Source organism: Pipistrellus hanaki (assembly GCF_964339955.1).
Source record: "Pipistrellus hanaki genome assembly, chromosome: 1".
NCBI lineage: Eukaryota > Metazoa > Chordata > Mammalia > Chiroptera > Vespertilionidae > Pipistrellus > Pipistrellus hanaki.
Window position 1 is genome coordinate 129,017,969 of NC_140503.1, and position 27,232 is coordinate 129,045,200.

At 43.0% G+C, this 27,232-nt stretch overlaps 1 protein-coding gene across 3 annotated transcripts in view; it reads right to left on the minus strand.

Annotated features, from left to right (window-relative positions):
- Positions 1 to 1,939: 1,939 nt before the first annotated feature.
- ASB13 (ankyrin repeat and SOCS box containing 13) overlaps positions 1,940 to 27,232 on the minus strand; it is a 38,495-nt gene continuing 13,202 nt past the window's right edge. Inside the window, exons 2-7 of one of the 3 annotated variants that reach the window (XR_014793620.1) lie at positions 21,401 to 21,588; positions 20,056 to 20,206; positions 16,373 to 16,507; positions 5,821 to 6,012; positions 3,307 to 3,803; positions 1,940 to 3,254 (exon numbers count right to left, since the gene is read on the minus strand). Coding sequence is in view for 1 of the 3 variants with exons in the window: in XM_084868971.1 (XP_084725097.1) it covers positions 3,676 to 3,803; positions 5,821 to 6,012; positions 16,373 to 16,507; positions 20,056 to 20,206; positions 21,401 to 21,588 (794 nt within the window). In the remaining 2 variants the exon portion in view is untranslated. Of the gene's footprint in view, positions 3,804 to 5,820; positions 6,013 to 16,372; positions 16,508 to 20,055; positions 20,207 to 21,400; positions 21,589 to 27,232 lie in introns of all 3 variants that reach the window. The other 2 variants (XR_014793621.1, XM_084868971.1) reach the window with 2 other exon arrangements.

A 27,232-nucleotide genomic window follows, 5' to 3' on the forward strand; every position in this document is an offset into this window, starting at 1 on the left:
CAGCCCTTTGTATTCAGCATGTCTCTGTCAAAATAAACCTATGTTTCTATGAAAATTGAAGCTTTTGGGGGTTTTTTTGCGGCCCACATAAACTTAAACCTTGTTTATTTGGCTGTGTTAGCCTTTGAGTTTGACATGCTTGCTCCAAGAGATAGGATTTGGCCCAAAGCCACATTTAGAAGGTTCACAACAGCTAGGGAGTCAGTCATGCCAAGCAGAACAGACTAGCCAGAGAGAGGGGAAAGAGACTGAACCTGACATTTATGAAATTTCTCTGAGATGCAAGCAGGCCCTGTGTGCCACAGAGAACATTTAAGGCTTCTAACGTCTAGCATATCTAAGAAGGTAGATACAACCTGTTTCCTCGTTTTAAAAATGAGGTTGGTAAAAAAAAAATTAAAATAAAAAAATAATAAATCAGCACCTATTGTGGAATACAAAACCTTTAACCCAAAATATGACTTTGTAGCCAATAGAAAGCTGAAAGGTATCCTTAAGCAGAATCCAATTTACAACAGTCACACAGGTAACTTTCTCTCTTCTTAAAGACATTTCTGCCCTTTACCCCTCCTCTGTACATTAAAATGTTGTAAAAAGAATACCAAAACAGGAGTGTAGGCTGCACCCATGGCTTACTGCTGGCAGGAAGGGAAGGATCCAGTCATTTTTGTGACCAAAGAAGATCATGAAACTCCAAGCAATGCAGAGCTGGTGGCTGACAATCCCAATGATCCATAGGAGGAGCACGGGTTGATCCTGCCAAATGGAGACATTAACTGGTACTGCCCGTGCCTTGGTGGAATGCCTAGCGGCCTCTGTGGGGAACAGTTCAAGTCAGCCTGTTCCTGCTTCCACTATAGCACAGAGGATCTCAAAGGGTCGGTGACCGCTTGCCTGCCTGCCTGATTGCCCCTAACTGCTTCTGCCTGCCAGCCTAATCACCCCCTGACCACTCCCCTGCCAGCCTGATCGACACCTAACTGCTCCCCTGCCGGGCTGATAGCCCCTAACTGCCCTTCCCTACAGGCCTGGTTCCCCCCAACTTCCCTCCCCTGCAGGCCATTTTGTGGCAGCCAACTTTGACCACATGGGGGCAGCCATCTTGTGTGTTGGAGTGACAGTCAATTTGCATATTTCCTCTTTATTATATAGGATTATAGAGGATATATTATAGATCCTTATATATTTTGGTTATCAATCATTTATCTCTGCTGCAAATGTCTTCTTGAAATCTGCACATTGAGTTTTAAAATGTAAACTGAGAGGTCTTTTAAATATACTCTTCCTAAAGTAGGTGGCACTATCCCAAAGTCAGAAGGGAGTTGGTTATACACTTAGAAGATCTCTAAACCCCAACAAGACTATAGTCCAGTCATAGCCATCTAACTTTTACATTTGGGAAGTACTTTATACTTTTCAGAGCATCTTTTAATCACCTAGTTTCAGCCTCAAAAAAACCATGAGGCTGGCAGGACCCTGTTTCTCATCTGTAAGATTTAATAGTTGATCATCAACGTCCTTTTAATGATCAAAGTCTGAACTTCTATCCCTCTTCTGCAGCTGGGTGGTCCAAGTGCAGTGGAGTGGCAAAACTCGTCCAGAGTCACACCTCTACTGAAGGTACAGGCAGGTTATTTGTCCATTACAGCTCAGTAAAGTTGGGGCTGAGGGGTGGGGTACAGACCAGGAGGAGGCCTAAAATCTTAGTCAGCTGATCCCTTGGGCAGTATTCCTCCACATGATGGTGGCACTGAGATCAGCCGTAGGAGACAAAGAGAGAGACAGGAAGATGGGAATCAGACAGGCACAGACCTAGTATATATAACTTGATCTTCCAAAGTATGGGGAACATGACAGCGGCCCCTCTGGATGCACACAGGATGAAGCTCATCCAGTGTTTCTGCTCCCAACAAGAAAAAAGCATATGAACACAATGATGGACTATTCAACACCTTTATTGAGCAGTGAGTGTGGGGCTGCAATTCTGTGCTCTGTGCACCTGCTTATGGAAATGTTACCAGCTCATTGCTAGAGGCAGGTTTCTGTTACAAAGATGAAAGGGCAGAACCCAATGTTTTTCTCCCCATGGTTCTTAGTACAGACAGAGACACTGCTTTACCCAGAACTTGTTTTTAAGACTGTAACCAAATCAGAGTGGCTCTTACTCTCAGCATAGAATGATGTAACCATGGCTGGAACAGTGAGATGGAAAATAACTGTACAACAAGCGTGAAACTTTCCATCAGATCTGGGGCCCCACCCAGGTAACCCTGTGCAGATGCTTCTGGTTGTGTAGCACACTTGGCATTACTTGGATGACAGTTTAGGCTCACCCTATTCTGCACTCTGGGAGAATGTGGCAACGTCCGCATTTCTGGGGTGTTCACAAGAGGTACCTTCTCTGTTTCCCCAGAAACCAAATATACCTGAACTAATTATGCAAAATCCCCTAGTTTCACTCCCTGGTTTTCTGTTTGTTTTTATTACGATACAGAAACGTATGCAGACAACTGCAGTCTGAATATTCTTACTAGATCACCATATGACTTACAACGTGGAACTACTTGTTTCTATTGCTATAGGAACAGATTGCAAAACTCTTTTCCTCCCAGTTTATGATAATGAGTCTGATTCCTATCCAGGTCAAAGCACCAAGACAATGCCTTAAGCATATTAGATGTTCCACAGATACCTACAGAATGCACAAATCGATGGTTGACAATATCCACTGGGTGCTGGCAATCTCTTCTACCAAGCTCAGACATTCTTGGAGTTAATTGGAGTTAACAAAATTTAGGGAAGAATTCATGTGGCAACCATAAAATGATGAAAAATAATCTCCAAAGCATTTCCTAACAATCTTTCACATTGGAAATGACTGCTCATGTGTGCTAACACTCCTTCACATTACCTATGTACATCCTATATATCTTCTGAGAGTTTATTTATCCCTCACATAAACGTTTTCAATTGAGACCTAAAACTGAAGAAAAACTCCCTGTGAAACACTGTGCTGGTTGTGGGGAACAAAGACCCTGAGCTTCCCCCTAAAACCCGTACAAAGTCCCTGAGTAATGGGCACACCTGGGTGGAGGTGGGCCTTGGAAAGTGCCCTCCCTTGGCTCCAGAAAAAAAAAGCATCCAAGTGGCAGGATGTCACTAATGCATCCATCCCAGGCCACGTGGTCAGGACCTCACCTCCCACAGGCCCACTGCCTGTGGCTCAGGCTGCTGTCCTTTTGAACCTCCCAGGGCTGCATAGTGCTGAATGAATTAGATGGCACCGCACCCCTGGGCCTCCCAGACATGTGGAAATCAGCAGCAGTTCCCTGGGCCCCAGCCCTACTTGGCCTTGCCCTGTGCTTCCAGAACATTCTTTCTTGAGAGTCCTTCTGGGGAAGGTCAGTGAAAAGAGGACAGCTGGACCCGGAGTTAGAGCAAAGTCCCAGAGCCAGCACAGGGCCACAACCCCAGCAGAAGCTGAGGCAGGGCCTTCCCAATGCCTTGGAAATATTCTCCAGGAGTCCACGGAGAGATGAAACAGAGCAGTCAATGGGGACTCAGGGAACGTTGTTCTATCTATAGCAACTGAGGGTTTCAGACAAACAACACTGGGCTGGGCAAGGCCAGCAGCCAGGGTGCCACCAGCCTGCTCCTGCCTCCAGTGCCTGCAGCTCAGTTGTAGGAAAGGTAATCAATGAGCCGGGAAGGGATGTTCAGCTTGGCGATTTTCTCCAGCCCTCGGACCCCGGTGGCCTTCCTCAAGCTCACCCTGCAGAGCTGTGACAGGGTTAGTGGTGTCTCTGGAAAAAGGGAACATGAAGTACATGAGGTTAGCTTAACATAGTTGAACATAGATTAACACCCTTCAACCTAAAAAATATCAAGAACTGGCCTAGCCAGTGTGACTCAGTGGTTGAAAGTCGATCCATGAGCCAGGTCACGGTTCAATTCCTGGTCAGGTTACATGCACGGTTTGTGGGCTCCAACCCCAGAAGAAGGTGTGCAGGAGGCCGATCAATGATTCTCTCTCATCATTGATGCTTCAATTTTTCTCTCCCTCTTCCTTCCTCTCTGAAATCAATAAAAATATATATATATATTTTTTTAAATATATTTTATTGATTTTGTACAGAGAGGAAGGGAGAGAGATAGAGAGTTAGAAACATCGATGAGAGAGAGTCATCGACCAGCTGCCTCTTGCACACCCCCGACTGGGGATATGCCCGCAACCAAGGCACATGCCCTTGACCGGAATCGAACCCGGGACCCTTCAGTCCCCAAGCCGACGCTCTATCCATTGAGCCAAACCGGTCCCGGCAATAAAAATATATTTTTTAAAAATATCAAGAACTGGTCCTAGCCAGCTTGGCTCAGTGGGTAGAACATTAGCCTATGGACTGAAGGGTCCCAGGTTCGATTCTGCCCAAGGGTACATGCCTGGGTTGCAGGCTTGGTCCTCAGTAGGGGGCATGCAGGAGGCAGCCAGTCAATGATCCTCTCTCATTATTAATGTTTCTGTCTCTTTCTCTTTCTCCCTTCCTCTCTGAAATCAAGAATATAATAATAATAATAATAATAATAATAATAATAATAATATATTATATTATATTATATTATATTATATTATATTATATTATATTATATTATATTATATTATATTATATTACTGGAAACACCTCCCTTCCCTAAAAATAGGACATGCCTTACAAGCCTTCTCTTGAAAGCTACCAGGAAGGACAGCCAGGGCCAAGGACAACAAGAGCAGGAAATGAAATTTCAGTGATGTCCAAAGAGATTTCATTTTGTGTGGGGGGGGAGGATTGGGAGGAGGAGAATTGAGGGGGGGTAGGTTTTTGCTTTGTGTACGTGTGTGTGTGTGTGTGTGTGTGTGTGTGTGTGTGTGTGACTTTTGCCCCATAATGTTATAACCCTAGCACATGGGTTTGTCAGCAATGCACCAGTCTACAGCTAGCAGGCTTGTTTGTCAAACTTCCAAATAAATGAGGGACAGGGAGAAGGTTAGTCCAGGCTGCCTGCTCCTGCAGCTCCAGGCCACTGAGGGCTGTGTGGATAAGCAGGTCTCAGGAGAACTGATGCACATCCCATCTCCAACAGAGTACACAATGCACATCCTAGTGCAGAGGATCAAGACCTCAGGACTACAGACAAGCCTGTAGCTGGGGCTCAGAATGCGAGCAAGCTAGGGCCAACGATGGAAGATACCTGCAGGTCCCTGCCTTAAGGACCTGCCTTTTAGAATGATCTGTGTTTGACAAAAATATAAATTAACCAAAGAGAAATTTCATAAATTTCTCAACTTATAAAAAATTTTTGAAATACACCAATCTTCGAAAGGAAAGATAAGAAGAATTACTGGTGAAGTTCATTTTTCTGTGTTACTTTGTCCCCCAAATTATTTGTAAAGGAAACATTATCTCCCAGGAAATGGTTAACTGTCAGACATGGATGGAGTGTGCCTCTAAGTTCATAAAGGGTTTGAGGTGGGAAGGGCTGGCAAAAATTTGAATAAATATTTTTTTTCAACTGATAGGTGTTTGAAGCCTCTTGTGACTCTAAGTCTATGTAAACTCATTTAAAAATTTGTTTACAAAGAAGACATCTTGTCCTTAGCTAGATCGTTTGTACTCTGTTTCCTGAACAGTGAGGGTTGGATCTTTATTCTCAGCCTCATATGGACTTAGTCTGAGATTATTTATTTACTCATAAATGACCTAATATATTGTCAGAGCAGAGCTTCATGCACAAGTGTCTCATGTGCCATTCTACAATGCAAAGAACAAGGAGAGCCTGGCTCACTTTCGTAGTGCTCAAAGCACTTGGCAGGGGCACTGCTACTCCACGTGTAGTCCGAGGGCTTCTTTCCCCGGTTGTCTCGTGCATAGATGTTGCCTCCAAACTCAATCAGCATCTCAATGAGGTCCACATTCTTCACTTTGGCCGCATGATGAAGGGCTGTCTCATGAAGCTTTGCTGCATTCACATTGGCCCCTGCAGGTAAAACAGAAACAAATATGACCAAGGAGAGAACTTGGAGCCAAGATAAACATCAGCCTTGACTTTTTCATCCAGCACAATCTACAGAAACAATCCTCATTGAGGAAACAAAATCAAGACAGACTCTGCTGCAACCTTTGCAAAATCTTTTTCAAATATCCAAAAGCAGTGATTACTTTTTTTTCTTTTGATATAAAAAGCTAAAGAAAGGTATCCTATATAAGCCTAATATGCTAAGTGTTTGGTCATCTGGTCATCCATTCAACCAGTCAAAGCATAATATGCTTATGATATGCTAAGGCTGCTCAACCTCTCACTATAATGTGCACTGCCCATCAGGGGGCAGACACTCTGACTGGTAGGTTAGCTTGCTGCTGGGGTCTGGCTGATTGGGACTGAGCGAGATGGGCTGGACATGCCCTGGAACCCTCCCACAGTCTCTTCCCGGCTGGCTAACCTCCCACGTCCCTGTCAGCCCTGATCATGCACCAGTAGGGTCCCTCAGCCTGGCCTGCACCCTCTTGCAATCCAGGACCCCTCAGGGGCTGTCAGAGAGCTGGTTTCAACCCAATCCTGCAGGCAAGGTCCAGGGACCCCACTGGTGCACAAATTCATGCACTGGGCCTCTAGTCAATAATAATGTAAAAGAACCAAAATGGAGAAAGAGTAAATAAAAACTTCCCTGTGAGTTATGAGACAATTCTAATGCCCTATGCAGTCTGTCCCCATGGGTCCTGACTGGAAGCTCAGGTTTAGCTACTCAAGCTCTCCTGCCTGTCCATGCACATCCATTCACACACACACACACACACACACACACACACACACACGCACACACACTGCAGACACAGGACAGAGGCTCTAACAATGTGTATTGCATGAATGAATGAATGTTCCTTAAATATAAATATTATTTTACAAAAGGGAAGCTCAAAGGGAAAATAGGTGATGTTCCTCAAACACGCTGGAATTCAAATGAAATCGGGAACAAGACAGGGATGTCTGTTTTCACCACTTTTATTCAACATAGTACTGGAAGTCCTAGTCACAGTGATAAGACAAGAAGAAAAGAAAAAGGCATCCAAATTGGAAAGGAAGAAGAAAATTGTTATTATTTGCAGATGACATGATATTGTATATAAATAACCCTAAAGGTTTTACACAAAAAAAAAAAAACCTACTGAACAGTAAAGTAGTAGGATACAAAATAAATATCCAAAAATGAGTTGAGTTGTATTTTTATAGACCAAAAATGAACTATCAGAAAGAAAAACTAAAAAAAAAAAAAAAAAAAAAAAAAAATCTTATAATTGCTTCAAAAAGAATAAAATACCTAGGAATAAATTTAACCAAGGATATAAAAGACCTGTGCTTGGAAAATTATAAGACACTGAAGAAAGGAATGAAAGAAGATACAAATAAATGGAAGCATATACAGTGTTAATAGATAGTAAGAATTAGCATTATTAAATTGTCCATACTTCCCGAAGCAATCCTCAGATTTAATGTAATTCCCATCAAGATATCAATGGAGCCGAGACCGGTTTGGCTCAGTGGATAGAGCGTCGGCCTGCAGACTGAAAGATCTCGGGTTCGATTCTGGTCAAGGGCATGTACCTTGGTTGCGGGCACATCCCCAGTAGGGGGTGTTTGTTCAAGAGGCAGCTGGTCGATGTTTCTCTCTCATCAACGTTTCTAACTCTCTGTCCCTCTCAATTCCTCTCTGTGTAAAATCAATAAAATATATATATATATATATTTTTTAAAAGATATCAATGGAGTATTTCACAGAACCAGAAAAACTATTTCAAAAATTTGTATGGACCTACCAAAGACCCCAAATAGGAACAGTGATCTTAAGAAAGAAAAACAAAGTCAAAGGAATCACACTACCTAATATTAAACTACACTACATGGCCATAGTAGTCAAAACAGCATGTTAGTGGTATAAAAATAGACATATAGGTCAATGGAACAGAATAGAGAGCCCAGAAATAAACCCAAGGCTTTATGGTCAATTAATATTTGACAGAGGAGGCAAGAACATACAATGGGGTAAAGGTAGTCTATTCAATGGTTTTGGGAAAATTGGACAGAAACTTGCAAAAAGGTGAAACTAGATTACCTTCTTATGCTATTCCCACAAATAAATTCAAAATGGATTAAAAATTTAAATGTTATACTCAAAACTATAAAAATCTTGGAAGAAAGCATAGGCAGTAAAATCTCAGACATTTCTTGTAGCAATATATTTTTATATATATCTTCAGGCAAGGGAAACAAAAGAAAAAAATAAATAAAAAAGACTACATCAAACTAAAAATTTTTTGCACAGCAAAAAAAGCCATCAACAAAATGAAAAGACAACCCACTGAATGGGAGAACATATTCATTAATGAGATATCTTATAAGGGGTTAATATCCAAATTTTATAAAGAACTTGTACAACTCAACACCAAAAAAAAACAATCAATCAAATTAAAATATGGGCAGAGGACCTAAACAGACACTTCTCCAAAGAGGACATACAGATGTCCAATAGACATATGAATAGATGCTCAATGTCACTAATCATCAGAGAAATGAAAATTAAAACCACAATGAGATATATCATCTCACACCTGTCAGAATGGCTATCATCAATAAGTCAACAAAGAACAGATGTTGGTGAGGATGTGGAGAAAAGGAACTCTTGTGCACTGTTGGTGGGAATGCAGATTGGTGCAGCCACTGTGAGAAGCAGTATGGAGTTATCTCAAAAAAATTAAAAATGGAACTGCCCAGCGATTCCACTTCTGGGGATATATCTGAAGAAACTCAAAACACTAATTCAAAAGTCTATATGTACCCCTATGTTCATTGCAGTGTTATCTACAATAACTAAAATCTGGAAACAGCCCAAGTGCCTATCAATAGATGAGAGGATAAAAAGTTGTGGTACATTTTCACAATGGAATACTACTCAACCATAAAAAAGAAAGAAATATTGGAGGTTATTATCTAAGTGAAATAAACCAGTCATAAAAAGACAAATACCATATGATCTTATTTATATGTAGAATCTAATTAACTAAGTAAACTGAAAAACTAAATAAAAAGAGACATGGATACTTGGAACAGACTGACAGCTGTCAGAGAGGAAGGGGAAGGGCATGACTGGTGAAAGCAGGTCGCCATCCCAAGGTACAAAACAGGATCTCTTTAAAATGTGCTTTGGCAACATTTGATTGGATATAAAGAAAGGACTGTGACTAAGAGGGAAGCTGGCATACTCTGCAGCAGCTGGAAACAGCAGATCAGAGGTACGCAGGGCAATATGGGTGGGTCTTGAAAACATGCCTGAATAAAACAAAAACAAAAAAACAGGAAATATAACACAATAGCATTTACGTCTATTAAAAATACATGCTTCACTCAATTGTGTGTATCTCACAAAACATATATAGATAAAATTTTTTTAAAAAAAAAAAACATATAGATAGAATACATTAGAATGGTAGGATGGGAGACCAGAGGAAATAAGCAAGGGAGAAGCATGGGAGGAGGGGTCTGAGGAAGGGAAGAGTGGCTTTGTGGGGACTAATGACCATCATGAACTGAGGGCAGAGAGAGAGAGGAAAACAGCTAATGCCAACTTCATGCTTCAGAGAAATGGATCAAAGTCTGCTCATTATCAAAATTCTGATTGCAAAGCAAAATGGTATTGCAGTGGGCTGAGTAAAACCTTAGCCAGAAAAGACAAGGGGCTGTCACCAGCTTAGCACACCGAGAACCTGACACAGTTTCTGGGCAGAGCAGGCACACATGGCTCAGTGCTATGCTGGCTGAAACATTACCTGAGAAACATGTGACAAGTCCTGTGCTGGGAAGGTACAAGCAAACTCTGCTCAATTAGCTCCTCTCAGTACCTCCAGCAGAGTTAAATATTTACTGCCAGCTGTCAGATTAAAAATTACCCACAGTAATAACTGGACTTTTCCCTTCCCCAGCCCTCCTCCTCTGCAAAAATCATCTGCAGCTCATCAACAAGGCTTCACTGCCCACAAATGATCAACAGCCTCCTATACACCCCTGAGGCACACATGGCCCCTCACAGCTCAGCTCCTCAAGCTGGGCCAGACCCTTTCTGACAGCCAGTGCAAAAATGCCCAAATGTTTATTTTTCTAGAGGGATGATCAGAAAATAATTTTATTTTCCAAGGGGTCTGTGATCAGCCTCCCACAAAGAATCACTACCTTGAAAAGAATCCATATGGTGTTCCCTTCTCTCTACTTTATTGTATGTGTGAGATTTCCCATCTATATTTATATGCTAAGTGTCCCTCCAACTGTCCGACCAGACGCTATGATGTGCACTGATTACCAGGAGGCAGACGCTAGACGCAGGAGCTGCCATGAAATGCACTGGCCATTTACAAAGAAATGGTATTGCAGGCTGGGCACCAACAAAGCAACACTCAGCTTCCCCCAAGTGGGACACAGGCCCTGCCACCACCCCAGAGCGACAGCCCACCAAATCATAGCAAACACTTCCAAGACCTCATGGCACAAAATGTAGTCCACAGCCCAGCCCAGCCCAGAAATGGTGGCTGTGGGCACCAGGTAATGATATCATGTACCCTGTTTCCCTGAAAATAAGACAGTATATTAATTTTTGCTCCCAAAGATGCGCTAGATCTTATTTTCAGGGGATGTCTTATTTTTCCATATGCTAGGTCTTATTTTCGGAGGATGTCTTATTTTCGGGGAAACACGGGTAGCAACGCCCAGCTTCCTCTCCCTAGTGACTAGCCTCCTTGGAGTTTCTTCAGCCCAGAAACACAATTTGCTTTATAGCCAGGTGCAAACATTTTACACCTTAAGCAAATGTCTGTGAAGCATTTTCACGGTCCTCATCTCATTTGATCCTCATAGAAGTCCTAGAGTAGGTAGATGCTGGAAACCAAGATCAACAATAATTAATGTAAATGTGAAGAGTCAACCAGAAGGCTGGATTTGGACTCCCCTTTGAAATTCACATGGTGAATTTTCATTTTATGACCTGCTGCTGACTCAATGGCCTAAAGCAAACACCCCCACAACCTGATAATTTTACTGTTTACTATAAACATTACCATTGATATGTCTGTTTGCATTCCTAAAAGCAATTGTGTATTCTAGTAAATAAAAGCAGCTGGGTAAAGGAGACTCAGTGGAACTTGACTGCCCTAGTCAAGTTTGCCCTGGCTTCCCCCCATATTAGTCAAAATTAATCTTGTCTTGTGTGTATCATTTATATGTCTTTCTCTAAGCCTTTGAACCGAAAGCCTTGCTGGCGGTGGCCTTTCACAGGTAGGTAGGAGACTTTGTAGAATCCTATTTTCTTTTCATTAGCCAGAAAATGGAGGTGTAGAAGGTTTAGAAACCTGACCCAACTGAAAAGAAGAAATGGTGTACCACGAAAATTACTTCAGGTTTTCTCATTGTGCAGAATACAGTCAAACACTGCTACAGTTAAATATTTCACCCTTTGTTCTCCCTGCATGATCTACAATAATCTGCTTCGTGTTGATATTTACTGCTGTGTTGCTGAAAATTACCTGAAAAAGAAGTTGGGGTGCTTCAATGGGCTGGAAAAAGTTTAGCTAAATCAGAAAGCAGGTCTCATTAAGCAAGTTTACCTATATACTAGAGGCCCAGCACATGAAATCGGCATGAGACCCAGAGTCACGCCGCTGCTGCGGGACCCAGAGTCCCTCCCACCACAGCTGTGGGACCCAGTGTCCCTCCCACCACAGCTGTGGGACCCAGAGTCCCTCCCACCACAGCTGTGGGACCCAGAGTCCCTGCACTGCCACTGGACCCATCAATGCATCTCCTGGTGACCGGCTGTTTGGTCATTCGGCATTATGGCGTTACAGCCACTGGCTTTTTATAATATAGATATCAAGCTCTTGCTGCGCCAATCACACACATGTGTTTTGATCTGTCATTGTTGATCGTAAATTTGCTTGACAATTCTACTATAGAGAAAGACAAATAGCGGTATTAAACTATTTTTTCTAATTACATTCCTCTCAATGTGCACCAGGCCTCTAGAAGTTAAATAATAGTTTTGTTAAATAAGTAAAAGACTGCATGTGGTCTAGAAGGATGTACAGGAAAGCATCTGAGATGAGAATAGCAAGGACTGAGTCTAGAGCGTACAGCACAGTGGTAGTCAACAACTGCAAGCCATCCCAGGAAAATTCTGTTCATCCCTTACTCAAGTTCTCAGATGTATGGAAACTCCCTTTAAAAGTTATCAAGTCCCCTGCTTCAGGCCATTATGGCCCCCTTTCCACTCCTTTCCAACCCACCTCACTGAACTGACACCCTGCAGTGAGAGGGCAGTCTGAGGTGGGAGTGAACAGGATGACCTAACCTCCAGCTCCCTGTGGACCCTGATTGGGTTCATCCCTGTCCCCACCTAGACCCAGTCAATTGGAATTTGCAGAGTCAAGCCAGGGGGACTGGAAAAGGTTTGGACACTGGACTCAACTCAGGTTGATGGAACATAAGGGAGAGTTTTCACTCCTCTGACAAACTATCAGAAGCCTCATGAAGTGAAGCATTCAGATTTCAGCCCAAATGTGCTGTTTCCATCCTATCCCACTGGGGACACCAAAAGTATGGTCAATTGAACACTGAGGAAAGCAGAATTATAAAATTCAAAGAAAATTGATGGCATGCTTGAGCCCCTAGGTCAAACTGACCCCAAAACTGACTCTAGTTCTGATTCTTTCAGTTACCCGAACCAAGTAATAAAGCCCCTCATCCAGATGGAATTGGTCTCCTATTAGTTATGAAGGAGAAATAACTTTATTCTAAAGTCCTAACTATTGCAGAGAGGATGTTGGATTAGAATTACTAATATGATCTTTTCTCCTATAGCCACTACTTCAAATAGGTTTTAAATCCCTTGCTCTCTTTCTTCTCTTTCTGGTACAAAAGGAACTAAAAACATGAATGAAGGTGTCCTGAGCACATATATACCAGGCACTCTGTTCATTATCAAAATCCTGATTGCAAAGCAAAATGGAATTGCAGAGGGTTGGTGAACCATCAAACCTTTATTTTAAAAGCTGAGGATGGTTGCACTGTAAAATTTTTATTTTAAAATCTCAACAGTAATGATAGATAGATACCCTAGACCCATGGTCGGCAAACTGTGGCTCGCAAGCCACATGCAGCTCTGGCCCCTTGAATGTGGCTCTTCCACAAAATATCACAGCCTGTGCGAGTCTATTTTGAAGAAGTGGCATTAGAAGAAGTTTAAGTTTTAAAAAATTGGCTCTCAAAAGAAATTTCAATCGTTGTGCTGTTGATATTTGACTCTGTTGACTAATGGGTTTGCCAACCACTGCCCTAGACTGAGAGAAGTGGGATCCAACCATCTATCTGATAAGTAAATTGGCTGAAAGACTTATGACTGTTTCTAATCTAAATATTTTATCATTGTCAATGATAAAATCGGGTCGGCAACTAAGTAATTGCGGGTTTCACACACATGGCTTCAGTTGAATTTTTAGGTTTGCAGACGTAGTACAAATGTAAAACACATTTTGTGATTTGATAGTTGGCTATTCAGCTGTTAATCAGTAAAAAAAGTTTTTTGATCTGTTTTGTAGTTTTCGTTTGGCATTCGTTGAAAAATGGAAAATCAAAAGGAACATTTTCGTCATATTTTGCTTTTTTATTTCCGCAAAGGGAAAAACGCATCGCAAGCTCATAAAAAGTTATGTGCTGTTTATGGTGACGAAGCCTTAAAAGAACAGCAGTGTCAAAATTGGTTTGCCAAATTTCGTTCTGGTGATTTTTCACTCAAAGATGAAAAATGCTCTGGTCGTCCAGTTGAAGTTGATGACGCCCTAATCAAAGCAATAATCAATTCGGACTGTCACAGTACAACACGTGAGATTGCAGAGAAGCTTCATGTATCACATACATGCATTGAAAATCACTTAAAACAACTTGGCTATGTTCAAAAACTCGATACATGGGTTCCTCACGAACTGAAAGAATCACAGTTAACGCAACGCATTAGCAGCTGCGATTTGCTAAAGAAACGTAATGAAAATGATCCATTTTTAAAACGACTGGTAACTGGCGATGAAAAATGGGTTGTTTACAACAATATCAAGCGGAAAAGATCGTGGAGCAGGCCAGGTGAACCAACTCAAACAACATCAAAAGCTGATATTCATCAAAAGAAGGTTTTGTTATCAGTTTGGTGGGATTACAAAGGAATTGTCTACTTTGAACTCTTACCACCCAACCAAACGATCAATTCTGATGTCTACATTGAACAACTAACGAAATTAAACAATGCAGTTGAAGAAAAGCGGCCCGAATTGACAAATCGAAAAGGTGTTGTATTCCATCATGACAATGCAAGGCCACACACATCTTTGGTCACTCGGCAAAAATTAATGGAGCTTGGTTGGGATGTTTTGCCACATCCACCATATAGTCCTGACCTTGCACCATCTGATTACTTTTTGTTTCGATCTTTACAAAACTCCTTGAATGGTAAAAATTTCAATAATGATGATGATGTCAAATCGTACCTGATTCAGTTTTTTGCTAATAAAAACCAGAAGTTTTTTGAACGTGGGATTATGATGCTGCCTGAAAGATGGCAAAAGGTCATTGATCAAAATGGGCAATACATTACAGAATAAAGTTATTTAGTTCCATGAAAAAATTGTCTTTGATTTTCTTTTTAAAATCCGCAATTACTTAGTTGCCGACCCAATATAAACAGTAAAAACTGCCACCATGACCAGCCTTAAACAAAATGAATCTTTTTCACTGAAAAGACTTAAAAGTGGCACGTTAAAGTTAATAAGACTCACTGGTTATCCGGTTTGGACCCTCTGATCTTTCCTTCCTAGAGATAGCATCTATGCCTCAGTTGTATTTTAGCTCCAGGCCCAGAAGCAGCAAAACCAGATAAGTGACCCCACAGCTGATCTCAGGATCAGCTGCATTGGATAATGATTCCCTGCCTTGGCACCAATCGATCAATCAGTGGAGACCCTGAAACGACATACCTGGAAAGCTGCTGAATATTTTATTCAGATCTTCCCCTGGGACCTTGCCTAAAATCTCCACCTTTAAAACCCTTAGGACAGAGGACCCAACATACCCTCCCTTTTGGGAGCATGCCTGTGCCTTCCCCTTACCTTCTCTCTCCCTTTCCCCCCAAGCACATTACCATTGCCTTCCTCACTCCCAAGCTCCTAGGACCATTCCTTTGCTTCTATAACTTCTTTCCTCAGTCCATTTCTTCTACAGACTACTTCTTCTACCTCTGTGATTTTATAAATAAACTAGAGGCCCGGTGCACAAAATTCACGCATGGGTAGGGTCCCTAGGCCTGGCTGATGATCACAGCCTTCTGGTTGCTGACCAGGGCCTCCCTTCCCCAGGTGCTGGCTCTAAGTCAGAGCCTTCCTTCATTCCATGCTTCCCTTTGGTGGTCAGTGAATGTCATAGCAAGAAATAGAACTCCTGGTCTCCCAGTCAAACTCCCAAAGGGAAAATTTGCATATTAGGCTTTTATATATATAGATGTTCTCTTATAGTTTGAGTCTTGGCTCTGAATTCTTTCCTGGTCACACCTCAGGCACTACTGAGGTTGCTGAACCCAGGTCTGGTCTGACCCCACTGGTCTAACACCAGGTACCCTTTCTGCCACCTACAACACTATCAGTTTTGATGTAGCTTCTTCTGTACATCCTTAATTACAGGACTTCTGTTCATCTAGTCTACAGGGAGTTCTCAATGATGATGGGTTCCATAATTTGGTTGTGATTTTGAGGTGGTCATTGGAGGAGGTGAGTACAGTGTTTACCTATTGTACCATGTTTACCAGAGTATCCTGAGTATTTTTAGAATGCCTGACAATAACCTGGATTCCAAAAGCTGCAAACCCCATTTTCCATTGGATCCCTTTCTCTTTTTGGTTTAGACAGCAACCTTATTAGACAGGTCTTGTGGGTGGTTCCTTGTAGCCACTAAAAAGAATTATTAGCATTTGTTGAGCACTACAATGCACCAGGTATTGTGGAAACAAATCATCCCAAGAAGCCCGCAAAGTAGGTTTTATAAATCTAGAACTGAGGCCAAAGTTCTCAGCTGGCCAATGAGAGAGCTAGTTTCAAACCTTAGCTGACTCCACCATTCAGCTCTCAGCTGGCACACTGTGCACATAAACACACAAACCTGCATGGAGCAGCTTAGGTAAACACCAACGCACCGGCTTCGAGCAGTGCAGATATAAGCAGTGATGCACCTGCACTGAGCAGAGCAGGTAGAAACACCAACGCACCTGCATTGAGCAGCACTTTGACACAGTCCAGATGCTCCCGGGCACAAGCAACGTGCAGAGGCGTCCCAAAATGGCAATCGTGTGCTTCTAAATTGGCCCCAACATCAATGAGAAGCCTCACACATTCGGAACTTCCTTAAGAGAAATAGAAAACAATTAAAACTGTCAATGAATATATACCAGCAATTTTTAGCCATTTTCATCTCATGGCACACATAAACTAATGACGAAAATTCTGGGGCATAACAAAAAATAAATTATATTTTTGCCAATCTGTCAAAAAAAATACAATAGGTATAATTTTTATTGATTTACAAAAATATATAATAGTAATTACCTAGTTTTTGCTCCAAAATGACCTTTTTAAAAAAAAAAATCCTCACCCAAGGATATGTTTTTATTGATTTTTTTTTTTAAGAGAGGAAGGGAGAGACAGACAGACAGAAATATTGATGTGAGAAAGAAATATCAACCAACCACCTCCCATATGTGCTCTGACCAGGGATCAAACCCTCAACCTTTTTTATGTGCGGGACAGAGCTGCAACCAACTGAGCCATTCGGCCAGAGCAAAGTGACTTTTAAAAAAAAGCAGACCTCCGAAACTGATTTGGCTCAATGGATAGAGTGTTGGTCTGTGGAAAGAGGGTCCCAGGTTCGATTCTGGTCAGGAGCATGTATATTGGTTGCGGGCACATCCCTAGTGGGGGGTGTGCAGGAAGCAGCTGGTCAATGTACCTCTCTCATCAATGTTTCTAGCTCTATATTCCTCTCCCTTCCTCTCTGTGAAAAATAAATAAAAATATTAAAAAAAAAAAAAAAAAAAAAGCAGACACCTGCATGTGTATAAGGATTTCTGGTATCAAGAATTAACCGATCAGACACAACCTTATTATGTGATGTGACCAATAAAACACAAGTCTATCCTATGACCTATATATTTCCATGACAGGGCATTCACTCCAGATGACTATTGTTGTGCTGGCTATTGTCATTTTTTTATTTGACAATCTAAGGGAAAAGAGGTCAGTACCCTTGACTAATAGTCAGGTATTGCATGTTTTAAAAATTCTTGGAGCACACTTGTTGAATATCACTGATATATACATTAGAAATAATAAACATGACAGAACTGATGGCTAGAACAGGTAGGTCCCATGCTTGCAGGGGCAGAGAGGAGAATCAGGTTTACATCACAAGCTAAGGGCAGTTCATGACCCATGTGGCCATAGAGCAAGTGGATAGTTGTCCTTTCTCCTGAGGGCACAACAGTTCCCCAAACCTCCCTGGCAGTCGCAGAAATAGAGTGCACAGCTGGCCCTGTTGCTGGGAAAAAAGGAAGTTGGGAAATACCACTTCGGAACAGACAGAGAAGACTCTCTTCCCTGCTCCCCAGTTCCTCAGTGGGAGAGAAGGTGCTCCCCTTCGGGGCTGCCTCTCAAGCTGTTGACATAAAGTTGCTGGCATCCACAATCCAAGCCTTCTCGGTGAACTACCTAAACTTTCTTACCAGGGGTTCCCAGCTCACAGACACCTTTCCTGCCTCTTTCCTTGGCTCCTCTCCAGGTGCCTTTAACATGGGTTAGGATCAAGGTTCATCACATACAAGATTTCATCTTCTCACAACTCTTGATCACATCTCCTATTAGTAGCTACCAAGTTTCCACTTCTAGTCCTAAAACCTAGCCCCTCCTCTACAGCTGTCTGCTGGCCATTTTTGTTTGGATGTCTTATCACTACCAGGCCTTCTCTCACCCCTCCCTAAGGGCACATCCTCCTGGACATTCTGTCACAGACATTGACCTCACTCCCTACTCAACCTTGAGTAGGTATGACTGCATGCTTTCCTCTCCCTTATATCAAGCCCATTAATTTTTCTATGTTTTCTAAATGAATTCATCCACTTGGACTCTAAGAGTTTTGCATTTGGATCACTGTAATGGCTCCCAACTCATCTCTTCACTTCCAGGATATCCCTTACCACCACCACCATTTCAGTCTATTGGAAGGCACCCCAAAATATGCCTTTGACATAAGGTTTATTTTGAGCTTATGACAATCGAGAAGAATCAAATAGAAGAAAAGCTCTGTGCCCTCCCCCAAATTGCCTAAAAGAAGGATATATATTTGTCCCCCTCCCCTCTCTACCAGGAAGGATAGAGACAACGCTAGTTGGAGTTGCTAAAACTAGCCCCATCTACCATTGGTTCTCCACTAATTTGCCTCCCCACAACTTGCCATCCTAGAAGCTCAAAGTCCTTTTCTTCTGTCTTGTCATTTTCCTAAAAATTTATCCTATATAATAAAAACCTAATCTACAAAACGACAGAACGGTGGAACAACCAGTCGCTATGATGTGCACTGACTAACAGGAGGCAGATGTTCAACATAGGAGCTGTCCCCAGGGGGCCAGTGTGCTCCCATAGAGGGAGCATTGCTCAGCCAGAAGCCAGGCTCACAGCTGTCAAGCGCAGCGGTGGTGGAGGGAGCCTCTCCCGCCTCTGCAGTAGCACTAAGGACCCCTAAGGGGTGTCGAGGAGGGGGCCTAAGCTGGCAGGCAGAAATCCCCCATGGAGTCCTGGACTGTGAGAGGGTGCAGGCCAGGCTGAGGGACAAACCCCCCACCCAATGCACAAATGTCGTGCACAGGGCCTCTTGTTGTTCTATATGAGCCCAAGCTCTAACCATCCCTTTGCCTGACACCTTGCCGAGTTCTCCCATGCCTATCCACGATGCAATACACAAATTAGCAAACTTCTGTTTTCTCTTGTTAATCAGTTCTCTGTCACCAGTCAGTGAATCTAAGATAGGTAAAGGAAAAGTTTTTCCTCCCCTACACTGTATATGGATGTAAACTAACCTTTCAAAAATGCTGTTTTGCAGTCATTCAACATCTGCTCAGAAACCTTCAAGTGCTGCCTATAGCAATCCCCAGTGCCTGAGAATGATAAAAGGGGACCTAGCTATGGGTTGTGAGGCAGCAGAGAACAGTGTCCCTGCATGAAGACACAGAGGAGGGCACACTGCACACCCCAATGAAGTACAACAAAGGCAAACACTGTACTGGTCAATCAAAATATACTAGTAGGCTACAAGTTTGCAACCTTTGCTCGAGAGTGGAATCCAAAATCCTTAGTCCGTCGTTTAAAAATTTTCCACTAGCTGGTCTTGCCCTAAATTTCCAATCTTATCTGTTGTTGCTTGTCTATTGGGAGTTTCTAATAGGACTTGATGTCATTTTTCCTGTGCACAACCTTCCTCTTATCCTCCCACCATCTGAAGTCCATCCATTCTTGGAGGGCAGTCGAATTCCCACCTGTTCCCTGAGCCTGCAGGACCAGCTTCCACTCCTCTAAGAGTACCTGTCCTCAGAGACGTCGTCTGGGTCTCATCTCCTAACTAGATCAGGTGCTTACAAGGCAAAATGACCGCTGAGACTGAGAGAAAGACTGCAGAGTAGACCCATCTCCAGTGTTAGGGTCTGAGAGGCACTGAGCATCTGCTAAGAAATAGAATCCTGTCATGAAAACAACAGCCCCTCGGTCCTGGGTGAGGCCTATATCTCCAGGAGAAAAGATGAGCATTTCTTTGGTGGAACAACCAATAGCCTGATACCAGCAGCTCTCCTGGGCCAGCCAGTGGCTCCCACTTCCTATCCATGTAGCTCCCCTCCACCTGACTTACCGCTCATGCAGGCTTCGTGCAGCGGGGAGGCTGTGTACAGGGGCGGGTTGACCTTGGCCCCATAGGAGAGCAATAGCTTCACGCACTCGATGCTGCCAGAGGCACAAGCATCGCAGAGGGGGGTACTACCATCGATGTTCCGAGCATCCACCTTGTGGGGAGGGAGAAATAAGTGTTACAGGACCAAGGAGGAAATGCGCTTTCTCATCTTGATGCACATTCATCTGGGCAAAGACACTTCTTAGTTTTTCTAAGAAGTTCTTGGGTTTTCTAGTATGTGCTAAGGCCCCATGCCGGGCATGGGAGCTGGTTATGGATTAAAAGAACTAGGGCTGGGACTGCCTACTAACCTCCTAAGCCTCGGGCTCTTTTCTTTCTTGGGCAGAATCAACTCAGACTCCCTCTTGCCACCACCCCAGCACCTAATAGCACAGAACCGGCAAGGAGAGCTCCAGGTTCCAGCTGAAGCAGGCAGGGCATAAAAAGGGGATTTAATTCCAGCCTCAGCTAGGAGTGCCTGAAACTGCTTAGCATGCCTCTTCTAGTTGGAAAATCATAGGGCAGGAAAAAGGCAGCTCCCAACAGGCAGATTCTGCTTATTCATTTCAGCTGCCCTTTGGATGCATGCTGAAGCTTATTCCACTTCCTCTTGATCTGCTTTCAATGCCAAGCTTTGAAAAGAGTAAGCAGTGCATGATCTTCACTTCAGCCTCACTCTGAACCCCAACACCAACCCGGCCAATGGTGTCTGGCCCAGCTCACCCAGCCACTATGAAACATCCAGAAAGCACTGAAATCAGTATGGCATGAGTACTTATACCAGGGATCACAGCAAATCAGATCAGAATCTTGGGTGTGTTTTTTTTTTCTTTTTCCTTTTTACCAGGGAACAGTGTGCCAGCATCCCACTTAGTCATCCTGCTCTTGAGCCAAGGCCCAGACAGCTCTCCAGAGAGCCTGTGTCTGTGACCTGCATGGCCTGCCAGGTCCCCTTGCTAGTGCACAGCAGGGCACTCCCCCCACCATTTTGCTAAAACTTCCTTCTCTTCAGCCACCAGTGACCCCCTAACAGCCAACCCCATGACCATACTAACTGGTCCTAGTGTGCAGTTGACACAGAAACCTCCTTTCCGCTCCGTGGGCTACCACCACACCCCATGCTGGTTTCCTCCTTCCTTTCCTGCTCAGTCTTCTGCAGTGGTTTCTTTACTTCCAGTGCATTTGCAAATCACAGAATGCAAATCCCAAATCCTATATTTTCCTCCTTCTATGCATCCCTTGAACTGGTCCCATCTATGCCCACAGCCACAGCCACGCTCCACGGATGTCCTGAAGGGCCACTCACCTGGGCCCCGGCAGCCAGCAGCAGCTGCACACACTGTGCCTGGCCCTGAAGACTGGCTGTGTGCAGGGGTGTGATGGAGTCCACTGTGACCTGGTTGACACAGGCGCCATTCTCGATCAGCTGTTGCAGTTCCAAGGCCTCACCACGATGGGCAGCCTCATGCACAGGGGTGCGCTCTACCCAGAAACCTGGAAAGAAGACAGGCCTAGTGCTGAGATCACACCACTTCTAGCCAGGTGAGATGAACACAAGTACAAGTCCAGGGACCTTTGACGAAACCCAGACAGACACTGCACACGATCATGTAATTGACTTTTGGTGGCATACAAGGGCCTTGTTCACCTCCTTGACTTATCTCCCACATTACCTCACAAATCCCACTCCCCAGCCACACTCACAGCTCTTATTGACCCTGCTTCATCACACTGAGTCTCTTTGCATATATTCTTCTATGCTTGAAATGCCCACCTTTGACCCCCATCCCAATCATCCATCCTGCAATCTCCCATTTAGATACCTACGTACTTTACATGAACTCAGTTGAAGAATGTCCATCTCTGGGAAACATTTCTCCCACAATACCCACACACGTATACACTCATTTACACTGTCCCCCTTCTTGCTTGGAAGTGCCTTGAAAGTAGGGATCAGGTTTTAGTGGCTCAATTTTAATGGATTCCTCAGGATTTTCCACACACAAAACCATGTCATCTGCAAATAGAAATAGCTTTGCTTCTTTCTTTCTAATCTGAATACTTTTATTTCTTTTTCTTGCTTAGTTGACCTGGCTTGAAAGAGCACAATATTTCAATTGCACAATATTGAACAGAAGCGATGAGAGAAAACATCCAAGCTTTGTTCCTGATCTTTGAGTGAAAGCTTTGTCTTGCTCAATTAAAGGTGATGTTAGTGTGGATTTGTGTTGAGGTCCTTTATCAGGTCAAGGACATTACCTTCTATTTTTAGTGAAAGGGTGTTGGATTTTATCAAATACTTTTTCTGCATCTATTGCAATAATTATGCGGGCTTTTTTTCTTAATTCCATTAAAATGGGGAAGTATGTTGATTTTCAAGTGTTATACAAACCATGCATTCCTGGGATAAATCCCACTTGCTCATGGTGTATAATCTTTTTTTATATGATGCTAGATTTGGTTTTCTAGTATTTTGTTGAGGATTTTTGTGTCTGTTCATAAGCGTCCTTTTTCTTGTGATCAATGTAAAGGCACTACTAGAATGAGTTGAGAAATATTCTCTCCTTTTCTACTTTTTGGAAGAATTTATGAAGAATCTGTCAATGTTGAGTCAGATTCACCTATGAAGACATCTGGGCCTGGGCTTTCCTATGTTAAGTTTTTTAATTATTACTTCAATATCTTCATTTATTAGAGATCTATTCAGATTTTCTGTTTTTAAGTCAGTTTTGGTAGTTTGTAGGTTGTGCCTTTTTAAGAATCTCTCCTCAACATCCATGTTATCTAACTTGTTGGCATACAATTTGTTATGGACTGAATTGTGTCCCCTCCCCACCACATCCCCAAATTCAAATGTTGAAGCCCTAACCCCTAATACCTCAGCATATGACTATATTGGAGATAGAGCCTTTATAGAAGTGAGACCATTGGGATGGGTCCTAATCAACCTGACTGGAGTCTTTATTATAAAAAGACTAGTGGCCTGGTGCATGAAGTTTGTGCACAGGTGGGGGGGGGGGGTCCCTCAGCCTGGCCTGCACCCTTTCCAATCTGGAACCCCTTGGGGGATGTCTGACTGCCGGTTTAGGTGGGATTGGAATACTATGAACAGGGTGGATTAAGGTGACAAGATGTCCCACTTTTGGCAGGACAGTCCTGATTTTAACAATTTGTCCCACGTCCCACAGCGTTTTAAAAAAAAAGTCCAAAAGATTTAAAAGAATCTTTCCAAAAATCGGGACTTTTTTTAAATGCCACTGGACATGGGACAAATTGTTAAAAATCAGGACTGTCCCACCAAAACCAGGACGTCTGGTCACCTTAGCCTAAACCAGCAGTTAGACATTCCTCTCGCAATCCAGGACCACTGGCTCCTAACTACTCACCTGCCTGCCTGCCTGATCGCCCCTAACCACTTTGCATGCTGGCCTGCTCACCCCCAATTGTTCCCCCATGCTCCCCACTGGCCTTCTCATCCCCAACTGCCCCCTTGCTGGCCTGATCCATCCCCAAGTTCCCCCCACCAGCCTGATCACCCCCAATTGTCGCCCTGCCAGCCTGTTTGTCCCCAACTGCCCCCCACTACTGGCCTGCTTGCCCCAACTTTCCCCTCTACTGGCCTGTTTGCCCCCAACTGCCCTCCCCTCATGGGCTGATCGCCCATAACTGCCTCTGCCTTGGCCCTGCCACCATGGCTTTGTCCAGAAGGACATCCAGAAGATCTCTCGGTCTAATTAGCATATTATTCTTTTATTAGTATAGATGAGATTAAGACACATAGAGAGTCACTAAGAAAGCCCATGAACAGAGGAAAACCATGTAGGGACATAGAAGATGACTATCTGCAAGCCAAAAAGAGAGGCCTCAAGAGAAACCAAACCTGCTAGCACCTTGATTTGGACTGCCAGCCTCCAGAGTGTGAGAAATAAGTATCTGTTGTTTAAGTCACCCAATCTGTGGTGTTTTGCTATGGCAGCCTGAGCTGACTAATCCACCCTGTTCATAGTATTCCATTATAATCCTTTTATTTCTGTAAGGTCCACAGTACTGTCCCCTTTTTCATTTCTAATTTTGGTAATTCGAGTCTTTTCTCTTCCCCACCCCCGCCCCTTGGTCAGTTTAGTTAGGTTTGTCAATTTTGTTGATCTTTTTATAGAACTAATTTGGGGTTTTGTAGATTTTCTATACTGTTTTCTGGTCTCTATTTCATTAATTTCCTCTCTAATCTTTATTTCTTTCCTTGTGTTTGCTTTAAGTTTAGTTTTCTCTTCTTCCAATGTCTTAAGATAGAAAGTTAGGTCGTTGATTTGAGATCTTTCTTTTTTAATACAGGTGTTTACTGCTATAAATTCCCTCTAACTTAGGGGTGTCGAACTCAATCAGAGAAGGGGCCAAAATCTAAAATCCAGCCTAAATCGCGGGCAGAATGGTTTACTGAACAGTCATAAACTGACAATGTCATAAACTGACAGCGGAGTGCAGTGATGACAGTGCGGTGCGGGCCACATTGCAAGGCCTGGCGGGCTGGATTTGGCCCGCGGGCCTTGTGTTTGACACATGTGCTCTAACTACTACTTGAGCTGCATCTGATTAGTTTTGATGTGTTGTGTTTTCATTTTCAATCATCTCAAACTATAATTATTTATTTTTGCATTCTAATCTCATAAAATACATGCTCAACTAGCATGTTAATAAATTAACAAAGGCACTACTCCTATCCCTCTTTTTTATGCAATAGCTTGCCTCTTCTCATCACTCCCTACCCAACACCTGCCTTCAGCTCTAGAGAATGAAGTACACAGAATACAGCACTCTGACCTCCCCATACCTTTAACCAGTAGTGCTCACACTTAAGCACTAGCATCACCTAGAAGACTAAGCCCCCCCCCCCCCCCAGAGTTTTTGAGTTGGTAGGTCTCAGGTGGGGCCTGAAAACCTAAATTTCTGACAAGCTCCCAAATGGTGCCAATGCAGCTAGTCTCGGGACTACACTTTGAGAACCACTGCTTTAGACAATACTTTTCCCTCTGAATAGAACCCCTCTGCTCCCCAGCTCTGCCTCTTTAATTCATTTCTCCCCAACCCCTACCTCTCCCCACTCATTCTAGATAACGCATTTGCACCTTTCTTGACTGAAATCCATTGCTCTTTTTTTCCCCAGGAGGCCTTGCCCACCCTGCAGCTTCTGTCCACTCTGGGTTGGTTAGCAACCCCTCATTTGAGCCCCCTCAATAAATACTGTTGTTCTGTAGTATTTTGCCTGCCTTAATTATACCTATTTTTCCCTTTTGCCAGAGAGCCTATGTAACCTCATGAAATGAGGACTTAATAATAGGGGATGGGAGAAACCAAGGAAGAGCTGAAATATGAAGGAATATTTAATTCCCACAAAAAATACATAAGCCAAACTCATGGGACTTTCTACTTACCATCTTAAGAAAGAGCCCCAGCATATTTCCCAATAGTAATTAACAGTCACCTTCAAGCCTGTCTTGGGAGGTAACGAAAAGTGGCTATGGATCACTTTAAAGATAATCTAAGGGGAGCAATGTTCCAATGGCAGAATAAGCAATTACGACCCTAAAAAGAGGATAGCAGGGCGAGACCCTGGGTCTTACAGCAGAAAAGGAGGTGCCACTTGGGAAGGCTGGGTGCTGGGGAGGCCCGTGGCTAAGCAGTGGGCAGCCTGGCATGGCTCACACTTGCACCCATCCAGCAGCTACCCAGAGAGATGTGGCAACTTCCACTGTAGGGTACAAAGATGAATAAGATACGATAAAAAGCAGTTTACGGTCATGGGCAAGGGAGATGTACAAATAATTCACAGCATGATGACTGCAACATTTCAAGTTATAGGAAGTTAGAAGCAACACCGCCTAAGCATCCAGGGCCGGTCAGAAAAGCAGGGAGAATGGCTGCAGTGAGTCTGTTACAAGCATCACTTGTTGGCTTTGCATTCACAGCATCTGGCACAGAATAGAGCTCAACAAAGATGCTTATATCCCCCCGCCTGTTGAATGAATGGATGAATGAATGAATGGATGGATGGATGGATGGAATTGCTAAAAGAAACGATAAAGTCTGGACATAAATTTTTTTTAAAAATCAAATTTTCTTTCTTTATGATCAGTCTATAGAGGAAATGCAACTTACTGGTAACCAGCAGCAGTGATGGAGGGCAGAGATCAGAAGCAGGAGGTGTGATAACAAAGCAGAGAAAAGAAACTTGTGCACATCAAAGGGCACGATCAACAGATTGAAAGGCAACCTACAGAATGGAAGAAAATATTTTCAAATCATATATCTGAATGGGTTAATATCCAGAATATATAAAGAATGCCTGTAACTCAACAACACAAACAATCTAATTTAAAAATTGGCAAAAAAATATATAGATATTTTTCCAAAGAAGATATACGATGACAAGCAAGTATATGAAAAGAGGTTCAACATCACTAATCATCAGAGAAATGTAAATCAAAACCACAATGAGATATCACCTCACATCCATTAAGATGTTCACTATTTAAAAAAACAAAAACAAAAAACAGAAAATAAATGTTGGTGAGGAAATAGAGAAATTGGAAACCTTGTGCATTGTTGGTGGGAATATAAGATGGAACAGCCACTATGGAAAAAAGCATTCTGGTTCCTCAAAAAAGTAAAGATTTTTACCATATGACCCAGGAATCCCACATATATATCTAAATGAACCAAAAGCAGGATTATTGAAGAGATATCTGCACCCTCATGTTCACTGCAGAATTATTCACAATAGCTAAGAAGTGGAAGCAACCCCAGTGTACATGGATAGACGAATGGATAAAGAAATGTGGTTTATTCATACAATGGAATACTACTCAGCCTTAAAAAGGAGGAAAATTCTGACACATGCTACATGAATGAAACTTGAAGACATTATGCTAAGTGAAATTTAAAAAATCACAAAAAGCCTGGCCTGTCTGGCTTGGTGGTTGAGCATTGACCCATGAACCAGGAAGTCATGGGTTCAATTCCTGGTCAAGGCATATGCCCAGGATGTGGATTTGATTCCCAGTGCGGGTTGTACAGAAGACGGCTGATTAATGATGTTTCTTTCTCACCAATGTTTCTATCCCTCTCCCTTCTTCAATAAAAA